The sequence below is a fragment of the Dipodomys spectabilis genome, unplaced genomic scaffold (assembly GCF_019054845.1).
Source record: "Dipodomys spectabilis isolate Male_0828 unplaced genomic scaffold, ASM1905484v1 ptg000363l, whole genome shotgun sequence".
NCBI lineage: Eukaryota > Metazoa > Chordata > Mammalia > Rodentia > Heteromyidae > Dipodomys > Dipodomys spectabilis.
Window position 1 is genome coordinate 3,805,045 of NW_024871040.1, and position 22,754 is coordinate 3,827,798.

At 46.8% G+C, this 22,754-nt stretch overlaps 2 protein-coding genes across 7 annotated transcripts in view; both read left to right on the plus strand.

The window, feature by feature from the left end:
* Tango2 (transport and golgi organization 2 homolog) overlaps nt 1-4,860 on the plus strand; it is a 39,132-nt gene extending 34,272 nt beyond the window's left edge. For 4 of the 6 annotated variants that reach the window (XM_042666279.1, XM_042666281.1, XM_042666278.1 and 1 more), the window contains 3 exons: nt 1,257-1,410; nt 3,130-3,234; nt 4,211-4,860. In XM_042666279.1, the coding sequence (XP_042522213.1) occupies nt 1,257-1,410; nt 3,130-3,234; nt 4,211-4,331 (380 nt within the window). In that variant the 3' untranslated portion in view covers nt 4,332-4,860. Of the gene's footprint in view, nt 1-1,237; nt 1,411-3,129; nt 3,235-4,210 lie in introns of those variants that run through there. The other 2 variants (XM_042666282.1, XM_042666283.1) reach the window with 2 other exon arrangements.
* A 4,459-nt stretch (nt 4,861-9,319) lies between these two features.
* The window catches only part of Dgcr8 (DGCR8 microprocessor complex subunit), a 36,996-nt gene continuing 23,561 nt past the window's right edge, over nt 9,320-22,754 (plus strand). The window contains exons 1-5 of the mRNA XM_042666222.1: nt 9,320-9,650; nt 15,037-16,032; nt 16,485-16,644; nt 21,203-21,345; nt 21,510-21,792. Of these exons, the coding sequence (XP_042522156.1) occupies nt 15,313-16,032; nt 16,485-16,644; nt 21,203-21,345; nt 21,510-21,792 (1,306 nt within the window). The 5' untranslated portion in view covers nt 9,320-9,650; nt 15,037-15,312. The remainder of the gene's footprint in view (nt 9,651-15,036; nt 16,033-16,484; nt 16,645-21,202; nt 21,346-21,509; nt 21,793-22,754) is intronic.

A 22,754-nucleotide genomic window follows, 5' to 3' on the forward strand; every position in this document is an offset into this window, starting at 1 on the left:
TTGGAATTACAGGCATTGGCCACTGCACCAGTGCTGAAACTTCCTTGTTTTAAGAACTATAGGTCAGAGTCCTTGCACAGAGACCCTCTATCTACTCCCAGCCAGGGTCTCATTCAATATGCAGAGCTGGGCCATACTCTACTCAGTCAGTGTCAATGCCCACTGAGTTCTATCATGGTAGGTGCCTTTCTGGACACCAGTTACTGTGTGCAGCCCTTGACTAAAAAGAGATGCCCATTAAAATTCAAGTTATTCATCCTGTGTTAAATCTGACCTTCCACCGGGCGCTGGTGGCTCACGCCTGTAATCCTAGCTACTCAGGAGGCTGAGATCTGAAGGATCGTGGTTCAAAGCCAGCCCGGGCAGGAGAGACCGTGAGACTCCTATCTCCAATAAACCACCAGAAAACTGGAAGTGGCGCTGTAGCTCAAGTGGTAGAGCGCTCGCCTTGAGCTGAAGAGCTGAGGGACAGCGTCCAGGCCCAGAGTTCAAGCCCCACGACCGACCAAAAAAAAAAAAATCTGACCTTCCAAGCTCCAAGGCATCTGTACTTTATGATATAATCCCTGTTTCCAAGTTGAAATCTTTATTCCATGTTATTCAGACAGACCTGTCAGGAATGGATATAAAGAAGGTGCTCATTGCCAGGTACTGGAGGTTCATGCTGTAATCCTAGCTACTCAAGAGGCAGAAATCTGAAGAGCATAGTTTAAAACCAGCCCAAGCAGGAAAGTCTGTTAGATTCTTATCTCCAATAAACAATAAAAAGCCAGAAGTGGAAGTATGGCTTGATTATTTAAAAGCCAAGCAAAGCTGGGTGTTGGTGGTTCACATCTGTAATCCTAGATACTCAGGAGGCTGAGATCTGAGGATCACGGTTCAAAGCCAGCCCAGGCAGGAAAGTCCTTGAGACTCATCTCCAATAAACCACTAGAAAACCAGAAGTGGTGCTGTAGCTCAAGCGGTAGAGTGCTCACCTTGAGCTGAAGAGTGAAAGGATAGCACCCAGGCCCAGAGTTCAAGCCTCATGACTGGGAAAAAAAAAAAGCCAAGCAAGAGCATGAGGCCCTGAGTTCAAGGCTCAGTACTGGCATCAAAAAGAAAAACAGTGCCTGAGCATGGAGGGCAGTTTTTGAGTCCTGTTTGTACCCCTGTGACACCTTACTGCATGCCAGTAAATAGGTGGGAGGCCAGATATTTACCCTAAAATCACACAATGGGGCCTCTGCATGGCCAGGCTGACTCCCTCCCTTCAGGGACCTACGGGCTGAGCAATGCGCTGCTGGAGACACCCTGGAGGAAGCTATGCTTTGGTAAGCAGCTCTTCATGGATGTGGTGGAGCAGAGCCAGACACTTCCCAAGGATGCCTTTGTTGCCCAGCTCCTGGACGTGCTCAGCAATGAGGAAGCGTAAGTAGCAGGTCCCACTGGGGCAGAGAGGAAGGCAGATTTTACGGCCCTGGCCCATGGAGGTGACCAGGGTTGTTTCCTCAGCTTCAGGGGAGCCTGACTAATATACTTTCCTCTATCTGCCCCCCCCCCCCCACCTGTTCTCCTTGGCCAGGCAAGGGGAGTTTCTACTGGACCGTTGATGATGACAGACAGGACAGACGGGGACCTGTGCTCTGGGAGCCTCATTGCTCTCAGAGGTCCCACACAGACTCACATGAAGCCAGGCATGCTGATGGTTCCTCTCTATCATCCTAGCTACTTAGGAGGCTGAGATATGAAAATTGTGATTCAAAGCCAGTTCTGGTAGGAAAGCCTGTGAGACTCTTCAACTATGCACCAAAGAATCACAAATGGAACTGTGGCTCAAGTGGTAGAGCAACAGCCTTGAGTGAAAAAGTTAAGGGATAGTGCCTAGGCCCTGAATTTAAGTACCAGTATTTAAAACACACACACACACACACACACACACACACACACACACACACACAAAGAAAAGCCAGGCACTAGTGGTTCACGCTTGTAATCCTAGCTACTCAGGAGGCTGAGATCTAAGGATCTCAGTTTAAAGCTACCCAGGACTCTTATCTCTAATACACTACTCAGAAATGGCTGGAAGTGGCACTGTGGCTCAAGTAGTAGAATGCTAGCCTTGAGCAAAAGAAGCTCAGGGACAATGCCCAGACCCTGACTTCAAGCCCCAGGACTGACACAAAACAGTAACAAAAACAAACTCACATGAGACCAGAGATGCTGGAGTTTCCCTTCTGCACAGGGAAGGTGAGTGGAAGATTGTAGAAGATTTCAGATGTTCAGCAAGCCTTGGAGAGAAGAAGCAGGTGATCCAGCAGCCAAGGTCAGAACAGATCTAAGGGCTGGCAGAAGTTCTCACATGCTGTTCTACATGAGTCTAATCACTGGACATGGACACACCTATCCCTGTGGAGAGAAGAGCCTCCAACATCTTGCTTCTGCATAGAGCATCTTCAGATACTGGGCTCTTATGTCTTGCCCATCACAACCAAAGGTCCTGGTGTTTATCAAGGTGGCCTTTGCCCCACATGCAGCCCACACATCCAGGCTTAGTCACTTTCCTGCCCAGATGATCCATTGTCCATCCCCTCTTCCAACTAGCTTGCTCATCTCATCCTCAGAGGAGCCCTGGATTCCGTTGCTCTCCCCTCCCCACCAGCTCTTTGCTGCCCCTACTTGCCCTCCATTTCCTTTGTGTGTTGGAACCATGGCTTTACCTTCCAGCCTCAGTGTCACCAGTCCCCTTGAGAGCCCTGCTAGACCTGTTCTGCTACATATCACATAGTCCTCAGGCCTGTGATGGTCCTGGCTGCTCTCCTTGATGGCTATAACTTTCTTGCCAATTGTGGGGGCAGGCAAGTTTCAGGGTGTAAGTAGACAGCAGTCACAAGGACAGATGTCCACAGGAACAAGTAGAAAGCATATGTGCCATCCAGCTGCTCAAACTCAATGATGGAGTCCTAAGTAGCAGGGTGGAAAGAGATAAAAGGTGTCGAGCAGAAAAGTGAACAACTTTCATGTTTTCCTACTTTCCAGACCAGAAGCCTCTAAGGAGCCTGAGACTGTTAGCAAAGAAGGCAGGGCCACATAGTTACACAGTCATGTAACAGAGAGGTTGATGGCCATCCCTTCCCTCTATCCTTCCAGACAGCTGCCTGACCCAGCCATTGAGGACCAGGGCCAGGAGTATGTGCGGCCCATACTGAACAAGTATGCAGCTGTTTGTGTGCGTGGCTCTAATTATGGCACCAGGTACATCAGGGCTGGGGTTGTTGGGTTATTTACCCACCCTTCCCATGTCTTACCTCTCAGGATGGAGATAGCAAAGGTACTAAGCTTACCCATACTCTGTAGAGCAGGCATCTTTCTTACCAGAGTAGATCCAGAACCTCTTCCCTGTCCAGACTTCCTGCAGTGGGGTAAGTAGACTGTTAGTTAAAAGACTATTAGTTTACCAGCTCCTAAAGATTTCTGTAGGTCATCATGGCTCAAGGATCCTGAGGCCTAGGTGAAACCCCCAGGTTCTCTCCTGTGCTGGCAGGGAAGCCAACCTACAGCTACAAGGAAGACAGCATCAAGGATGTTCCTGTTGACAAACCCCTGTTGGCAGATGGCCTGATATTGACATTCCAAGGCCAACAGGTTGCATGCCTACATGTGGATTGTTCATTCCTGTATGTGGCTACCTTTCCAGAAGAGATAGAGGGAAGTCACAACCTGATGACCCACCATGAAGAGAGCTGGGCAGGAGAGGAAGAGGGTGCTCTGAAGGTTTAGGGTGAACCAGTCACGTAGGCTATAGGGAAGGGAGGGATCAAGAGGGAATTTTCTAGGTAGAAACATCTAGGCACTGATGCGACTGAGATCTTGACCTCTTAGAAAAACTGAGCATAGCCAGGAAATCTGGGACTATGAGGGTTTTGAGTGGAGAGTACACTGTTGATTCATTGGTTACCCTGTGAATAACAAGTGGGTGGGCAGGACAGGCTGGAGATGTTTCAGAATAGAGGTAGATTGGACTTACCCACTGCAAGTCCATGGAGCTAGGCAGGGAGCCAGTCACTTCTGTTAAGCCCATCCACATTGTCAAGGCTGAGGCTGCTGCTCAGTCATGACCCATCTCAAGCCAGAGTGGAATTTCTACCCAGGACCCAGGTTGTGGCCCCAGCTGTAGCTCTAATAGGTACAACTGGGGCCAGGGGATAAAGGGAAGAATGCTGTCTTTCAGAACCAACACCATCATCCTTGTGGATGCAGATGGCCAGGTGACCTTTACAGAACGAAGCATGCTGGACAAAGACCCCTCCTGCTGGGAGACCACCACCCACGAGTTCATGCTGCAGAGCTAACTGTCACCACTGGACATAGCCAGAAGGCTGAAAAGCCAAGCTGTAGGGCCAGTGTGGACAGTAGACTTCCATGGCCATACTTTAGTTGAGGTGGGGCTTTTCCTCTTCTGCATGCATAAATAGAACACAACTCTGCTTCCATTCCCATAGTCAGGCCTGCTTCTGCAAAAAAGATGGTCATTGGAGTCAGCTGAGAGAAGATTTATTTATACTATAGAACAACAGCCTTTTTGGAGGGCCAGTGGTCCTACACATTTGAGGGGTTCTCCCATGCACTGATGGTCTTGAGGGTAGACCCATGTGTGCTGTGTGGTTCTGTGTACACCCAGGGTCCCATGAGCACTGGATAGTCCTGTGGGCAATGATGGTTGTATGTACACTGGGGCTCTTAGATTCCTACTTGTCCAGGTAGGTGGTGTGCATTTTGGGCCAGCCCCTGCTATCTCCCATCTTCCTTGATGAGTTAAGACTTCACAAGAATCTGAACCTGAGTGTGAGCTATTGTTAATAAAATGTTGAGCTGTGGTAAGTAAGTGTGTTTCAAAGTCCTTACTTTGTATAGCGGTGATGGTGGAATTGGAACAAATCATATGAGGCATTTTCTCCTTTTGTCACAGACTCCTATGCATGGTTATGGAAATCTATGGGTCACATGCTGTGTCTGCCTTTCTGTCCTGTATGACAACTGTGATGCAGGAGAGCTCATGTGCATGGAACTTGGGTGTTGGTTACAGGGAGAGCCTCCTGCCACCAAGAACTCATGAGAAAGAAGCATAGTCAGCTTATGGATCTTGCAGTCCAGGGATGGCAGAAAGGAGTAGGTTGGAGGGCCAGTAGACAAGCGAAATCTTCCTCAGCCCTAGCACTTGGGAACTGAATTCCCCAGCACTGGCCAACCATAAATCCCATATAGTTCACAGCCCCAGGCTTCCTTCTGCCTCTTTTGCAGCTGATGCTCTCTAAAAGCAGTGAACATAGGGTGGGTGTAGACCTGTACCTGCACCATCCCTTCTGGGTGTTATGAATTGCTGGCCTGTCTACAGAAAAGCAGGTGTCTGACTTCCTGCTATCTCCCCATCCATGCCATAGGCCCTCTGCTCTATGCTCACTCTGAACTAAGGAAACAAAAAAGAAAAAACTTGAGCCAGGCTTGAAAGAGGCCGCCACTGATGACAAAAGCTGTGCTCCAGGCTTGAGAGAAATAAGCCTAAGTCCCACATGAGTCAATATGACAGGTTCCCACCTGGGGGGTTCACGCCTGTTGCCATCATCCTCCATCTGCCTCAGCACACAGAGACTCCTCTGTCCTACAGAGGTGAATATCTGGCCCAGGGAAAGCTTTTTTTTCTTGCCATTAGTGGGGTTTGAACTCAGATTGGATGCTGCCCCTTAGCTTTTCAGAGCTCAAGGATCACTACCATTTGATCCACAGCTCCACTTCCAACTTTTTAGTGGTTAACTGGAAATTAGAGTTTCACAGACTTTCTTCCTGCTGCTGGCCTTGAACTTTGATCCTCAGATCTCAGTCTCCTGAGTAGTTAGGATTACGGGCATGAGCTACGATGCTCAACTGAGGGAAAGTTTTCTAAGTACTTGTTATAAAGCTCTGCTCCAACCTTGCTTAGACCTCCTGAGGAAGGACCAGTCCAAGGTGTGGATTTTGTTGTAGATTGAATTGTATCCTCTCAAAAAGGTATATTGGAGCCAGGCACCAGTGGCTCACACATGTAATCCTAGCTACTCAGGAGTCTGAGGTACTGAGGATCACGGTTTGAAGCCCATTGGGGCAGAAAAGTCCCTGTGAGACTCTTATCTCCAATAAACTACTCAAAAAAGCCAGAAGTGGCCCAAATTCAGAATTCAAGTCCCAGGACCAGGGGGGGAAAAAAGGTATATTGGAACCTGACCCTTAGAACCTCAAGTGATCATGATTAAATAGAGTCATTCTGCCTGCTCCCAATCCAATGTGATTGGTAACTTCATATAAAGGGAGGTTGAACACAGAACTGCACACTAGGACAGCAGTATATGAAGTTGAGCTGGGTATCAGCCTAGCCTAGCTGGGAGGGAGGCCTGGATCAGTCTCTGAGAGCCTTCAGAGGAAGCACGGCTCTGTTGCTAAGCCACATTCCTGGCCCCATTGTCTCAACCTTTTACATTTTGAAATGATTTCAACTTACTTAAAAAAAAGGGGAGCCAAGGATGTTGATATCTTCCATCTAATTTTTTCAAATGCCAATAACAAATAATAGGGCTGGGAAAGTGGTAGAATGCTTGCCTAGCGTGCATAAAGAAAGCCCTGGCTTCGATTCCTCAGAAGTACATACACAGAAAAAGGCAGAAGTGGTGGTGTTGCTCAATTGGTAGAGTGCTAGCCTTTAGCAAAAGAAGTTCAGCGACAGTGTCCAGGCCCTGAGTGTTCAAGTCCCAGGACTGGCAAAATAAATTACAACCAGGAAGATGACATTGTTACTGTTAAAAAATGATTCAAGCCAGGTGCTAGTGGCTTGTAAGTACACTTCTTAGAAATATATAATGTGGGGGCTGGGAAGGTGGTTCAGTGGTAGAGTGTTTGCCTTGCATGCATGAGGCCCTGGGTTCTATTCCTCAACACCACATAAGCAGAAAAAGCCGGAAGTGGTGCTGTGGCTCAAGTGGTAGAGCACTAGCCTTGAGCTGACGAGCTGAGGGACAGTGCCCAGGCCCAGAGCTCAGGCCCCACAACTGACCAAAAAAAAAAAAATATATATAATGTGCAAATTTTTAGCCAGTAAATGCTTGGTTAAAATACATTTTCCCATGTTTTCCCTCAACTGTAAATATACTATTCCCCCTTTACAATTAGTAAGTATCTTAGGGGAGAGATACTTTGTGCAAAAATTGGTGTTCTCAGTGCCAGAGTACAGGCTCAGCATGGGAGAGTACCATGTATGTCACCCTGCACCAAGATTTAAGCCCAATACTTATTTCTCAATTTTTGGTCTTTTCTTTTTTCTTTTTTTGCCAGTCTTGGGGCTTGAACTCTAGGTTTGAGTGCTGTCTCTGAGCTCCTTTTGCTCAAGGCTAACATTTCTACCACTTGAGCCACAGCACCACTTCAGCTTTTTCTGTGATAATGGGAGACAAAGAGTCTCAAAGTTTCCTGTCCTGGCTGGTTTTGAATCACAATCCTCAGATCCAGCCTCCTCAGTAGCTAGGATTATGGGGGTGAGCCACTAGCTCCTGGCTTGGTCTATTATTTTTAACATCCATTATTATTTTGCTGGTACTGCTTGAACTTAGGGCCTGGGTGCTGTTCTTTAATGATCTTGTCCAAGATTTGTGCTCTAACACTTCAGCCACATCTTCACTTCCTTTTTTAAGTGGTTAATTATGGTTAAGAGTCCCTCACAGGGCTGGGAAGGTGGCTCAGTGGTAGAGTGCTTGCCTTGCATGCCTCTGAGGCCCTGGGTTCGATTCCTCAGAACCACATAAGCAAAAAGAAAAAAGTCGGAAGTGGCGCTGTGGTTCAAGTGGTAGAGCAGTAGCCTTGAGCTGAAGAGCTGAGGGACAGCGCCCAGGCCCAGAGTTCAGGCCCCCGACTGGACTCCCCCCCCCCCAAAAAAAAAACCAAACAAACAAAAAGAGTCCCTCATATTTGTCTGCTTGAGCTGCTTCAAACTTTGATCCTCATAACTCAGCCTCCTGAGTAGCTAGGATTATAGGCTTGAGCTACTGGTACCCTACTTATTTTGTGTGTCCAGCAGCAATTGTTCAGCTTTCTGCTCAATCAGCTTATTTCCATTGTTCCCTCTGAATTTACTGGAATACTAAAGAGTTGACTCTTCTCCATTGTACTTTTTTGAGGTTCCAGATTTCAAATTAGTGTAATAAAATTAGTGAAATGTAATGGTAACTTGACAGGATTTGGAAGGCCTAGTCACTGGCCTAACTTTGGTTTCTTACTAGGTTTCATTTCCTTTAGGTTCTCCTGAGTCTGTCTCTCCTACAGTTAGCTCTTAGCCTGGTTTTGACTGATGAACATCTTACAAAGGAGTCAAGCTATCTCCAAAGCAACAGAAACCTTTTTTAAAAAAATTTCTTGGGGCTGGGAAGGTGGCTCAGTGGTAGAGCGCTTGCCTTGCAAGCCCTGGGTTCGATTCCTCAGCACCACATAAGCAAAAAGAAAAAAAAAATTCTTTTATTGAGATTAAGTGATTACATAAACCACAATATTGTGAGATAGTGATACTTAGCTAAAGTCACACATTTTAATCTTCACAAAGGGAATTGCCATTATCATGATCTATAAAGCTTGTGAACTCTACAAACTTTGACAATACAACTATTTCCTCCAAATAGGTTGATATGTATATTTCTTTCCTTTTGCTTAGTGTAAGCTGTTCCCTCTTTCTCATTTCCTCCCTCCCATTGTTGCCCTTGAGTTGCTTAGTTCACTTTCATCAATGTGCACAACCATATCTTTGGCAGATACCAGGTAGTAACCAACCAGACCACAGACAAGCAAAGATAACCTGGACTACTATTGAACATCCTCCTGCCTCAGCCCCTGCCTTTGTCTTCTACACTGAGACAATTATTGTGAGCACTTTGAAAACAGACTGGTGTGATCACATTGTTAATGAAGCTGAATTTATGCTTTCATCACTGTTCAGCAATTTGATTTTCCCAGATCGGTAGCTGAGCCTGTAGTCCACTGGAACTTCCTGAACAGGGTTTTTGCAATAATTGCAGTACCATTAGTAAATGGAAGAGTATTAGCTTAGCTGAGCGTATTTGATTTTTAAAAAGCATTTATGTGAGCCCAACTAATACTTTTAATTGGAGACTGAAAAATGTCTATGTGAGCAGGGCGAAGCCAGCTAGCTGGTGACCCTCATCCCGGCGTCCTCAGCACTTCCCGCGCTCCCGGGCTCCCGGCATCCTCCGCGTTCTTCCCTCCCTCCCAGCGTCCCCTGCGCCGCTGCCTTCCGCTGGAGCCCCTCCCTGGCAGTAACGGTTAGCCCTGCGGCGGCCCCAGTCCCTGGTCCCGCCCCCAGAGCCGCACTATAGGGCCGCGCGCCACTGCCGCGCGCACCGCACGCCGTCAATAGGTGGCCTCAGCAACCCGCTCCTGGGCTCCCCCAATGCGAGGCGGCCGCGCGCGGAGATTGGTCGCGCACCGCGAAGGCCCGCCTTCCGCTCGCCCGGCGCGGCAGGCAGGTCTCGCGGACCGGAGAGCCTGGGCGGCCTTTCTAGATGGCGGTGTCGGCAGGGCGGTGAGGGTCTTCCTGCTGAGGTCGGGCTGCAGGCGGCTCTGGCAGGCCGAGGGCGCCGCAGGTAAGTGCGGGGCGCGAGGGGCGCCCCGCGGGCGGACTGGCGCCCGCGGCCTGCGCGAGGGCGCGCCCTTCGCTTCCTCTTTCTTCTTCCCTCCTCCCTCCCAGACCGAGGCCTTGGGCCTGGGCTGGGGCGGGGTGGGGCGGGGCCGGGGGCAGGAGGCCACGCGGAGTCTTGGCTTTTGTGGGCAACATGGCCGCAGGTGGCTGAGGGAGCAGAGAGCACTGGACTGGCGTCTGGCTGGGGGCGGGGGCCCGGGCCTGGGCTCGGGCTGGGCTGGAACTGGGGGCGGGACTGAGGGTTCAGGGGACGGGCTCTGAGCCCTCGCATCGCCGATGCGGGTTGCGGCCTAAAGAGGCTCTTCGCCCGGCAGGCCCGAAGCCATAGCATTGCCTTCAGGCGGGAAAGGTGTGGACTGGGAACTGTGCTCGCCGAGGACTACCTGGTTTGGCAGTGGAAAATCTGAGAAATCGTCTTAAGTCTCCTCCAAATGCACATGGAGTGTCACATAGATATTCAGGATGCGGTTTTCTTTTTAACAATAAGCGTGGTAGAAATAAATGTAACTTGGCAACCTGTTGACAGTGATACCTGTCAAGTAATATCACCCCATGGACTTGAGGTTGCGCATGGTAGGAACTGAGTTGCCGTTTCTGCATGCTTGCATGTATCTGGTAACACGATGCCAGCAGTCCCATGTAGGGCTTTTGACTCTTAAGAGGCCAATCCGTAGTCGAGGTCCCTCTCTTTGATGGCCAAGACTGGACTCCCAGTTGTGAGCACAAAACCCACCACAACTCACCAGTCACCAAATGGCCTGTTCGAGTGCTTACCGAGGTCCGCTTGTGAGTACAGGAGTAGAGAGAGGCTGGTTGGAAGATGACAAAAGGAATGGATGAGGTCATACTGCCGCTGGGTTGGGCGGGAGACTGCAGCTGCTGAGTGAAGGGCTTCAGCCAGGGTATTGGATGCCACAGCTGTGGTCCAGTGCCAGCCTAGTAAGTGTATTGGGTTTACCCTAGTGCCAGGGTCCAAGAGATGCTGCTGCTAGTTCATGGTCCAATTGTCTGTGCAAGGTTTTTGTCCATTGTTAAGTCAGATGAAGCAGCAGGAGGGCCACCCATTTTGAATTCTGCATGGCCAGGTATGGTTCAGAGGATGGTTTTATAGTCTCTCTGATCTTGGGGTGGAAAAAATGATTTTGACTTGCCCAGTTTTTGCCTTCTCTCGCATAGCTCCTCTCCCATGTGCCTTTATCTCACCTTTTGGCTTTAATGCCTACTTGACTACATTTACATCCAGCCCTGGCCTCCCCTCTGAGCGTTTGAGACTTGTTGTCTCTTCCACGTTGCAACATGTTACTTTGATGCCAAATAGACCTGTCCAAACTGAATTCAAGTCTTTCTCCTGTACCTTTGAATTTCAGCCTTTTTTTTTGAGCGTCATGCTAATAATTTCTCTACCACTTTATGCCATGCACCCCACTCCTTTTGTTTTCATTTTTTTCCTTTTTGGGGGCGATGGTGGTGAGGCTTGAAGTCAGGCCCTGGGTACTGTCCCTTAGCTTTTGTACTCAAAGCTAACATTGTTTCACACACTATGACACTCAGCCACAGCTCCACTTAGGGTTTTGTGCAGGTTAGTTGAAGGCGAGTCTCTTGGACTTTTCCTGTCTAGGATCCTCAGATTTAACCCTCCTCATTGACTAGGATTACAGGAGTGAATCACCAGTGTCTGGTTTTCCTTTTTTTTGGGGGAGGGGGGAAGGGGAAGGTTGGTTGTGGGGCTTGAACTAAGGGTCTGGGCAGTGTCCCTGAGCCTCTGTGCCCAGGATGAGCTCTTTATCACTTGAGCCACAGCACCACTTCTGGCTTTTCTGTGATTAATTGGAGATAAGAGTCTCATGGACTTTTCTGCCTGGGCTTGCTTTGAACCATGATTCTCAGATCTTAGCCTTCTGAGTAGCTAGGATTACACGCGTGAGACACTGATGCCCAGGCTCATTTTTGAGACAGGGTCCCATTACCTTTTGCCTGGACTGACTTGGAACTAATTCTCCAGTTTCTGCCTCCTAAGTAGCTGGATTATAGGCATGCACCATCACAACTTGCTAAAGTCCTATTGATTCCTTTCTTAAGCCATCATGCATTCATTCCTAGGAAGCTCTGTTAGCTCACTTAATGTTTTCAACAGACTATTTCTCAGCACTTCCAACTTAACATCCTGCTCCAAATTATCTGGTGAGCATTTTAACACTTTTTGCCCTCACCTATATAGTGATTTTCTTTTTAAACCAGTAATTCTTTAAATTGTGAGGTAGTATAAAACTGAGTTGGTACAGACACAGGCCATCTTGTTTGGGTGACAAAGCGGGTGTGTCACTTCCTGTATGACCTTGAGCAAGTCATTTAACCTTTCTGTACTTACCCTTTCTCTCACAGTGTTCTGTGAGAATTGGGTGAGTTACAGTGCCAAGGGTATTTAGAGCAGGGTCTGTGTGAGGATTATCTACCACTGCTATCCTTGTATCATATGATGTCAGTGTTGGGACCCTTCAGCCTGTGGCCTGCCTGAAAAGCCCAAATGTTCCTAACTTGGCCTGCTTTCACTTCTCCTCAGTATACTACTCTAACTTGGCTGGCTATTCCACCCCTCTTCCCTAGATCCTTGGCTTTTCCTGTAGGTGTCACCTAGCATGTGCTCTCCTATCTCTGCTACTGAGCTGGCTCCTTTGTCTTGAAGTGTAGACACTGGCTATAAGGCTTACTCCAACCCTTTTGAAAGCTCCCGCCCGTCTCCCCCAACCTTTTTGCTTCTTTGTCTTAGCTTTAACACTTCTCACTTCTCAGCATATGATACAGTAAATACTTTTTCTTAGTTGTTACTTGGTCTTCTCCACTAAAACTTGAGCTCTTGTGTTCAACCCCTAAAGTGGTGTATGTGCTGTATAAAGGTAGTGAACAAATGCTTGTTGAATAAAATGAGAAAGCTGTATACAGGAATAGAATAGCCCCACTGTGGAGCCCCAGGATTAGACAACTTTCCTGTTCCCTTCTTAGGGATCCTGCACCCTACCTATGCTGCTTGCCTCTTAAAGCACCCTTTAGCACCTTTACATGTTTGGTTTGTGGTTTTGCACTGGCTGTTTCTTAGCTTTTAGCACGCAGTAGGCTTCCCCATCTTACAGCAGGGTTTTGTTTCCAATTCCCACCTTAAGTATTCTTTAGCTTTTTCTGCCCTAGAATAAAAAAAAAATATTGTCTAGACATTTGCACACCTGCCAGATTCTGAGGCATCCTGTCCTAGTCTTATTCAGGGTATATAGCACTAAGCATGCAGTGGTCTTTCTTGGTTGTCAGGAGGTTGACCTTACTGCCTTGATGTGCTTTGTATCTACCTGGCTACAGCCGTTTTAGAAATTGCTGCTCTTCTCAGTCACATCTTTTTTTTTTTGTCAGTCGTGGGGGCCTGAACTCTGGGCCTGGGTGTTGTCCCTGAGTTCTTCAGCTCACGGCTATCACTCTACCACTTGAGCCACAGAGCCACTTCTGGCTTTTTCTGCTTAGGTGGTGCTGAGGAATCAAACCCAGGGCCTCATGCATGCAAGGCAAGCGCTCTACCACTGAGCCACCTTCCCAGCCCCTCAGTCACTTATTTCTATGCTGTGCTTTCTCAGGCTTAAGCACCTTTGACAAACCTTCAGGGGGAGGTATCTGTTCCCTTTGAATTTAGAAATGTTAGAATATTTCTAGCATCTAGGAAAGAGTGATAGAAGGTCATTGCCCTCTCTGGTTGTATCCAGGCTGTGAGAATATGTGAGTTAATTTAACCTAAACAAGTCTCTGGCTTTTGTTTTGTGACTTCTTCAAATTACAACCACCACATTCCATTGCTTCACTGTAAACTTCTTAAACAGGTGATGTCTGCTCTCCTTTCTGGATTCTTAGGAGTTACGAACATGCATCCAAGCTATTATCCATGGGAATGGCCATGCCTGTGTATTATCTGCATCTGTGTGCATGGCATGTGCATGTGGGTGTTTCTGTGCATTATGTGGGAGTGTGCATGTGTGTGTGTGTGTGTGTGTGTGTGTGTGTGTGCATGCATGTGTTTCTGCTACTGACAGCCCCTCTTCCTAAGGACCTCTGAGTTTTTTGACCATTCCCTCTGATCTGCCTTCTCTGCCTTATATCATCCCCCTCCTTTTAATTTTTTTTTTTTTTTTTTTGCTTCCTCTATAGTGAAGCTTCCTAGTGTTGCATCCTTCCATCTCTGGTTACTTGCCTCCTGTGGTTTTGATGTTTTCCTCCTTGTCAATGTAATCTGCTGTACCAGATCTCTACACCAATTAGGACTCCAGAGTTGGGCGTTAGCACCTATCAGAGGTCTGCTGGGAACTTCCCATCATTCTGCCTCTCCAGGCTTCCTTCCACTTGGATACTGGAGTGTTTATGTCCCTCCAGGGGAGAAGCCTGCCTCCTTTCCAGCTTCCTCTTCTGTCTGCTTTCCACTTGGGTCAACAAGTGTGGTCAGTTTTATGACACTGCTCTTGATGTCTCCAGAGCCATTTTCATACCCTGTCCTAGTGGACTGCCCCAACACCTGGGTACAGTCACCTGGGTACCATCACAGCTGTGCCAGTTTCCTTTTTGATGAACATTGCTGTACCCTTGGTGGCTCATTATTTTCCCCAGTCTAGAGCTAAATGGTACCCTAGATTCTTTGTGCCTTGGCTCCAGCTTTCTCCTGTGCTCCCTTCTAAATAGCAGGCACCCTTTTCAATGGCCACCCCTTTTTCTCTATTGGGAGCAGAACTGTGCTGTCACTTCTGTTGACCTCAGCTGTCATGTCAGTATGCCATGTTGTGGGCTCAGGAGAGGGGTCCTCTGGATAGCAGAGTGCCTGGCCATACCTCTAAGGTCCCTAGAGCTGAGGGTTTTGTGTTTGACCTCTGACTATCCCAGCTCTTGCAGATGAGTAGATTGATGTTGCCCAGATGGCTTGAGCAAAGCCACTCCCTTTATTGGTGTTCAGCCTCCCACCAATGCTTCCTTACCTCATATAGGCTGAGTTAGGGGAGTGCTGCAGTGAAGTTTATAGTTTTTGTGTTTTTAAAAAAAAAATCTTTTTTTCAGCCTTAAAATCATATTTTTGTGCTTTTAAAGTAGTTTGAAACTGAACAGTTAGTAAAACATTTAGGTTAGGATTTAAAGTCTAATTTCAGTTCTGAAGGAAAACAGTAAAATAAATTTATTTGAATGTCTTAAAGGTACTCTCACAGGCAGTATTAATTTAGCTCTGTACTGCACTGTTACTGGCACTTGACTCTTGGTACCAGGGGAGTAGATTCTCTGTCATTTCGTGACGATATTTTTAAATTTCTTTTCAGGTGGAAGAAGAAAGGTGCCACTTTGGCATGAAGACAGACTCACTTAGTCGTCGGTCTTTTAAGCTGAGTGCATTGTGATTTCCAATAATTGAGGCAGTGGTTCTAAAAGCTGTCTACATTAATGAAAAGAGCAATGTGGCCAGCTTGACTAAGCCGCCAGTGTGCACAGCGTGGGCAGGACGGCACCGGGTCTCGACGGACTTGTGCATGTTAGCTGTAGATTTATGTAAGGTGTTTTAAAACTGGTCTTTTAAAATAGTCTTAACTGCTTTTAATATGGAGACATATGAGAGTCCCTCTCCTCTCCCGCGTGAGCCCGCAGGAGAAGCGATGAAGGAGAACAGAGCTTGCCCCTTCCAAGTGCTGCCCCATGAACAGTCTCCACCACCTCCCCTGCAAACGTCCAGTGATGCAGAGGTAATGGACGTTGGCTCTGGTGGTGATGGACAGTCCGAACCCCCTGCTGAGGACCCATTCAACTTCTACGGAACTTCTCTTCTCTCCAAAGGATCCTTCTCTAAGGGCCGCCTCCTCATAGACCCGAACTGTAGTGGCCACAGCCCACGCACCGCCCGGCACGCACCTGCGGTCCGGAAATTCTCCCCTGACCTTAAGTTGCTTAAAGATGTAAAGATTAGTGTGAGTTTTACTGAGAGCTGCAGGAGTAAGGACAGGAAGGTGCTGTACACAGGAATAGAGCGCAGCACTCGGGCCGAATGTGGCCTGCTCCTTAGTCCTGTCAGTGGGGACGTGCATGCTTGTCCCTTTGGCGGGAGTATTGGTAATGGGGTAGGCATAGGGGGTGAGAGTGCAGATAAGAAGGATGAGGAGAATGAGCTGGATCAGGAAAAGAGAGTGGAGTATGCAGTGCTCGATGAGTTAGAAGATTTTACTGACAATTTGGAGCTAGATGAAGAAGGAGCAGGCGGGTTCACGGCTAAAGCAATCGTTCAAAGAGAAAGAGTGGATGAAGAGGCCTTGAATTTCTCCTATGAGGTATGTTGGTGAACCCTCTTCTTGAGGGCTCTGAGTAAAAACCAAAGAGGTTTGGGAGTGGCTGAAAGTCGGGAAATTTAAAAACAAAACAAGAAGCAATTTGAATTGCTTCTTTTTGAATAATAAATGTGGAGAAGAGAACAATGTCCAAAGTCCACATTTTTAATGTTTCTTAATGAAAGGTTTGGCTAACATGCAGCCTTATATTCTCTTTTTAACTTGAGTCAACAGGTGCTTCTGAGAAGCCTCCTTGGCAAGGTGTGCACCTGGACCAAGTGTGTTGATTTCACTTGTCATTTCACCCTGTTTATCTTTCAGATGATCACCTACCACCAGGGCATACCTAGGCCCCCTTGAGTGATTTCTCTCTGTCCTCAAATGTTGTTAAGCTTGCACTTGGTGCAGGAACATGGACCCTGGGAGCTGTGGGATCTGAACACCTTATTTTGCAGGATGACTTTGACAATGATGTGGATGCTCTATTGGAAGAAGGCCTTTGTGCTCCCAAAAAGAGGCGAATAGAAGAAAAATATGGAGGAGACAGTGACCATCCATCTGATGGAGAGACAAGTGTGCAGCCAATGATGACTAAGATTAAAACAGTGCTTAAAAGTAAGTCAGTGGTCACAAAGTGGTGAGTGTTTTCAGGCATCAGAAGGGCAGTTTCAGGCTGGGTGCCTATGGCTAATGCCTATAATCCTAACTGCTCAGGGGACTTAGATCTGAAGATCTTAGTTTGAAGCCAGGCCCAGGCAGGAAAGTCCATGAGACTCGTATCTCCCATTAGCCACCAAAAAGCTGGAAGTAGTGCTTTGGCTCGAGTGGTAGAGCACCAGCCTTGAGCAAAATAGCTAAGGGACAGCATCTAGGCTCTGAGTTCAAGCCTCAGTACCAGCATGTGTGCAAGTGCACACACACTTACACAGAAGTAATTTCCTTTGAAAAGACGTTTGGAAAGCTCTGGTCTTATGCTGCGGTCTGGGTAGGGATTCATATTTAAATACAGAATAGTCATGACAGATGAAAGAATGTTGGACACAAGAACTTACTCAAACACCCCAGTGTAAATCCTGGTAACTGCTGTGGAAACCACAGGCATTCTGCAGAGGATCACCAAATGGGAAATATTGCATGCCAAGAGATAGCATCCAGAGCCAGAGGAGGTATGGGGTCTAAGAGGTAAATGTTTAGTGAGTTGGCCAGTGATGGTTGCAGTCTAGTTTTTTGTTTTTGTTTTTTTTTGTTTTGTTTCTGGTGTTAGTCCTGGGGCATAAACTCAGGACCAGGGTGTTATCTGTCCTTGAGCTTTTTTGCTCAAGGCTAGTGCTCTACCACTTGAGCCACAGCTCTGCTTTTGGCTTCTAATTGGATATCTAAGAGCCACACTACACTGACTTTTCTACTTGTGTTGGCCTTAAAGTGTGATCCTCAGATCTTAGCCTTCTAAGTAGATATGATACAGATGTAAGCCACCTGTGCCCAGCCTGCAGTCCTGGTTTTTATTTTGTTCACAGTGATTCAGGAAGCTGCTAGGATCAGACCAGTGTTGTTGAGAAAAGTATGGCTTCTGAGTAGCATGGCATATGCAATTTAGGGGCAAGGCAGAAACTCCTTGGATAGAAATGGAGGCATTTTGGAAATGCAAAGGAGATTTGACACTTGGATTTGGCAACAGTGGGAGAGCAATTGGGAGACACTCAGAGTTGTGTTACAGGGTTCTGGTCATTCTGAAGCAAATGAAGAGTTGGTGTTGGTTTTTGTCTGTACTTGCCTGGCACCTATGATTACTCCAATATGGTTGGTTGTCAGGATCAGTAGAGGAGCTGAAGAGATGTATGGCATTCAGGCTCTTGGGTAAGGCCTTGTACTGAGAGCCTAGGTACAAAAGGTGGTGAGGTGGGACTCCGTAGAAAGGGAAGTATGAAGAATGCAGTTGCAGTTGCCCTTCTTGGGCTGTGGAGGGTCAGTAGTGTCAGGTGGTACATGTTACTGCCTGTATTGGTGATAGATGAGTAGTGTCTGGACAGTTGCAGAGGGGATGAACCTCTCACTGCAGCTTCATGGGGAGACAAGAAAAGGGGTGAGGGATTCACCTCGTGCCTGTGGAAAATTTGTACTCTTCCTGTTGTTTTAACAATTTTTCTGAGCAGACAAACCCATGTCCATCCTGTGCAAACCACCTGGTAGTAATAGACCTATCTTGGCCCACAGCTGTGGGTACAAGGCCAAGTACAAGGCCTTGTACCCACAGCTGTGGATCGCTCTTATAGATAGATATCTGGGCTGGCTTATACAGATGAGTTGCTGGGATGAGCCTATGTCCTATGTTGTGTTTGGCTTTACATCTTATTTGCTTCCTCTCCTGAGTTACCAGAAGGCTTGTGCTGAGGTGGTTTCACCTGGCCCTAACCTGTGTGGGAGCATCCATGAGGTACACTTCTGACTCCTTCCTAGGTCATGCTCTATGATAGCAGCTGCCTGGGCAGGATGCCAATCCCAGGGTCAGGACTGTTGGACAAGGACCTGGCCCAGAGGTACCATTATCTTTTCCTGAGAACTATTGTCACTTTTTTCATTGTGTTTAGTGTTTGAGGTTTTACTTGCTTTCTCCTAGTTTCTTGATTTTTAAATTGTTCCTAATACCTGTAAGAATGTTGTATTTAAGTCTGTGCTTTTTCTGGCAATTACATCTGCTAGTGGTGAGTGAAAAGAAAGTCTGATGTTTTATGACTGCCTATAAAGCAAAGAAAGGAGTTTTGAATAGTGTCTTGAAACCAGTATAGAACTTTAATTTCCTTTTTTTTTTTTTTTTTTTTTTTTGGTCGGTCGTGGGGCTTGAACTCTGGGCCTGGGCACTGTCTCTGAGTTCTTCAGGTCAAGGATAGCACTCTACCACTTGAGCCACAGCACCACTTCTGGTTTTCTGGTGGTTAATTGGAGATAAGAGTCTCATGGACTTTCCTGCCCGCTGGCTTTGAACCAGGATCCTCAGATCTCAGCCTCCTGAGTAGCTAGGATTACAGGTGTGAGACACTGGCACCGGCTAAAAGTTTAAATTTAAAAAAAAATTTTTTTTGTGCCTGTTCTGGAGCTTGGACGCAGGGCCTGGGCTCTGTTCCTGAGCTGCTCTGTGCTCAAGGTAAGTGCTCTACCACTTGAGTCATAGCACCACTTCCGGCAATACTTTATTGGAGATAAGAGACTGATGGACTTTCCTGCCTTGGCTGGCTTTGAATTGTGATCCTTAGATCTCAGCCTCCTGAGTAGCTAGGATTATATGCATGAGCCATTGGTGTCTGACTAGAAATTTTAAAATTTGAACATGGATTTCTCCCCCCCTCCCCCCATTTCCTACTTTGTTGCTAGGAATCAAACTAGTTCTTACACATCCTGGTAATGGTATGAGTGTGTGTATGTGTATGTTGACACTAGGATTCAAACTCAGAGCTTCACACTCTTTATTTATTTATTTATTTTTATCGGTCGTGGAGCCTGAACTCTGAGCCTGGGTGCTGTCCCTCAGCTTTTCAGCTCAAGGTGAGCTCTCTACCACTTGAGCCACAGTGCCACTTCCAATTTTCTGGTGGTTCACTGGAGATAAGAGCCTCACAGACTTTTCTGCCCAGGCTGGCTTTGAACCTCGACCCTCAGATCTCAGCCTCCTAAGCAGCTAAGATTACAGGTGTGAGCCACCAACGCCCCGCTCTTTATTATTTTTAAAATAAATTTTTTATTATTTTTAAGTACTTTTACAAAGCAGTTTATGAATAATACAATGTCATCCCTTCCATCATTCTTCCCCAACCTTCTGAACCCTTCAGTTAGTTTTCTTAATTTTGTAAGATTTGCATTGAGTCCATGCTCTTGCTTGGATTTTTTGCTTAAGGCTGGCAATCTACCACTTGAGCCATGTCTCCACTTCTGACATTTTGCTGGTTAATTAGGATTTGTGTACCCAGGCTGGCTCCAATGATGATTCTCAGAGCTCAGCCTCCTGAGTAACTAGGATTACAGGCATGAGCCACTGGTGCCTGTGTGTGTGTGTGTGTGTGTGTGTGTGTGTGTGTGTGTGTGTGTGTGTGTGTGTGTGTGTGTGTGTGTGTGTGTGTGTGTGTGTGTGTGTGTGTGTGTGTGTGTGTGTGTGTGTGTGTGTGTGTGTGTGTACTGAGCCACTGGTGCCTGGTGTGTGTGTTTGTGCACTGGTCCTGGGACTTGAACTCAGGGCCTGGGCACACTGTCGAGCTTTTGACTAGTGCTCACCCACTTGAGCTTAAGACTAGTGCTTAAGACTAGTGCTCACCCACTTGAGCCACAGCTCTGTTTCTGCCTTCCCCCCTCCCTCGTTCATGGACTTTCACGGTTAATTGAGTTTCATGGACTTTCCTGCTCAGGCTGGCTTTGAACTGCAATCCTCAGATTTCAGCCTCCTGAGTAGGTAGTATAACAGGTATGGCTGGCTTTTTAAAAATTGGTACTGAAGCTTGAACTCAGAGATTCAAGTTCTCACTTTACTTTTTATGCTCCTGGCTGATACCTTACCATTTGAGCCACACTTCTGGTATGGCTTTTGTTGGTTGGAGATAGTCTCTGACTTTTCTGCCCTTGCTGTCTTTGAACCTCAGTCCTTAGATTTCAGCCTCCTGAGTAGCTAGGGTTATAGGCCTGGGGCAGTGGTGTCTAACTTTGGTAGTATTGTCTTTCTGGGTATGAGAGGGGTTGAGAGTTGAATTTTGCTTCATGCCAGCTAGATACTATATTACTTGAGCCATATATCTATATTCTCCTTTTGGTGCATATAGAAAGTGGAGTACTAGAACTTGAACTCAAGGGTTTACCCGTTGGCATTTTCATTTAAGGCTGGTTCACTACCACTTGAGCCATAGTCAGTCAGCTCTACTTTTTTTTGTGTGTGTGAGTCACAAGGACTTTCTTACCTGGGCTGGCTTCAAACCTTGATCCTCATATCTCAGCCTTCTGAGTAGCTAGTACTCAGTGTTCACAATACTTTCTAGATGTGGTAGAAATTTGTACGTTCTTATTCCAAGTTCTTTGTGAACTTATTTTACGTGTATGAGTTCCCACTTTGTAAGTACAGCCAACATGGAGCAGTTTGATATGCAGAAAATACATAGTGACTGTCCAATTGCAACATGTTCTTTCTTCTATGCAGGTCGTGGCCGCCCCCCTACAGAGCCGTTGCCTGATGGGTGGATCATGACCTTCCATAATTCTGGAGTTCCTGTGTACCTGCACAGAGAATCTCGGGTGGTCACTTGGTCCAGACCCTACTTCTTGGGAACAGGAAGCATACGGGTAGGGAAGGCATCAGTAATGAACTTAGGCTTCTGAGTTCTAACACTGAAGCATGCAAGGCTGCCCTTGTTGCACTATAGCCATGTGGAGGTTGATGTAAGACATCAGGTTTTTTAGATTCAAGGTCATCTTTGTAACCCCTCTTGCAATATTGCTATCCACAGAAACACGATCCTCCTCTGAGTAGCATCCCATGTCTACATTATAAAAAAATGAAGGACAATGAAGAACGAGAACAAAGCAGTGAGCTCACTCCCAGTGAAGAAGTATCTCCTGTCAAGCCCCTGGTTCGATCAGCAGAGTTGGAATTCCCCCTTGAAGAAACAGATTCTGTGGGTGTGGACTCAGGGCCCCCAGATGAGAAAGATGCCCTGGGAGCCGAGGCAGCCCCTGGAGCCCTGGGACAAGTAAAAGCCAAAGTTGAAGTGTGCAAAGATGAATCTGTTGGTAAGTTTTCCCAGAAAGATTTCTTCCTTGCTTCCTAGGATCCAGTTGCATTTCATATTTACTCTGAGGTCTCACTCCTTCTGTCAGGAGCTGTAGTTACAGTTCCTCATTGTGCCTGTGTAGGGGGGAGACCTAAGCCTGTTTTGCACTTCCACATGGCTGGAGAGGTCTGTTGCCTTGCTCTTTTTTTATTTTTTATTGTAAAGCTACTATACAGAGGGTTACAGTTACATGAGTGAGGTTATGAGTACACTTCCTCTTGAACATTGTTACCCCCTCCATTGTTTTCCCCCTACCATCCCCTCCCTCCCTCCCTTCCCCGAGGTTCTTTTTTTTTTTTTTTTTTTTTTTTGATTGTGATTAAATGATTACATAATTTCAAAGTCACAAGTTCATTCTAACTTCCCTGGAGCAAATTGTCTACCACAGTCTGTAATATATAACTGTTCACATGTTATATACCATATTTGTGATCAGCAGCATGAGGATATTTAGTAGTGGTTCAACCAGATGAGCGGGAGTTCTTTGTTTCTTAAGTCCTGTTAGTTTTGTCGTATCACTAACCTTTTGGATTTAGCATCCACTTATGAGGGAGACCATGTACCGTTTGTCTCTTCGTTCTTGGCTTACCTCGCTCAACATGATTCCTTCTAGCTCCATCCATTTCCCTGCAAATGCCATTATTTTGTCATTTCTAATGGCTGCATAATATTCCATTGTGTATAGATACCACAATTTTTGGATCCATTCATCTGTGGTGGGGCACCTAGGTTGTTTCCATATCCTAGCTATTGCGAACAGTGCTTGTTGCCTTGCTCTTTTGAGAACCTGCTTATGGTCAGCATGTGGAACTTTATAGAGCCTGCATTGTTGAAGCTGCCATGGAGATGGTGACAGCAGTGGTACCTGGTCTTTTTTGGTTGTTGCATGTTCTTCCTTTGTGCCGAGTATTGTTTTTTCTG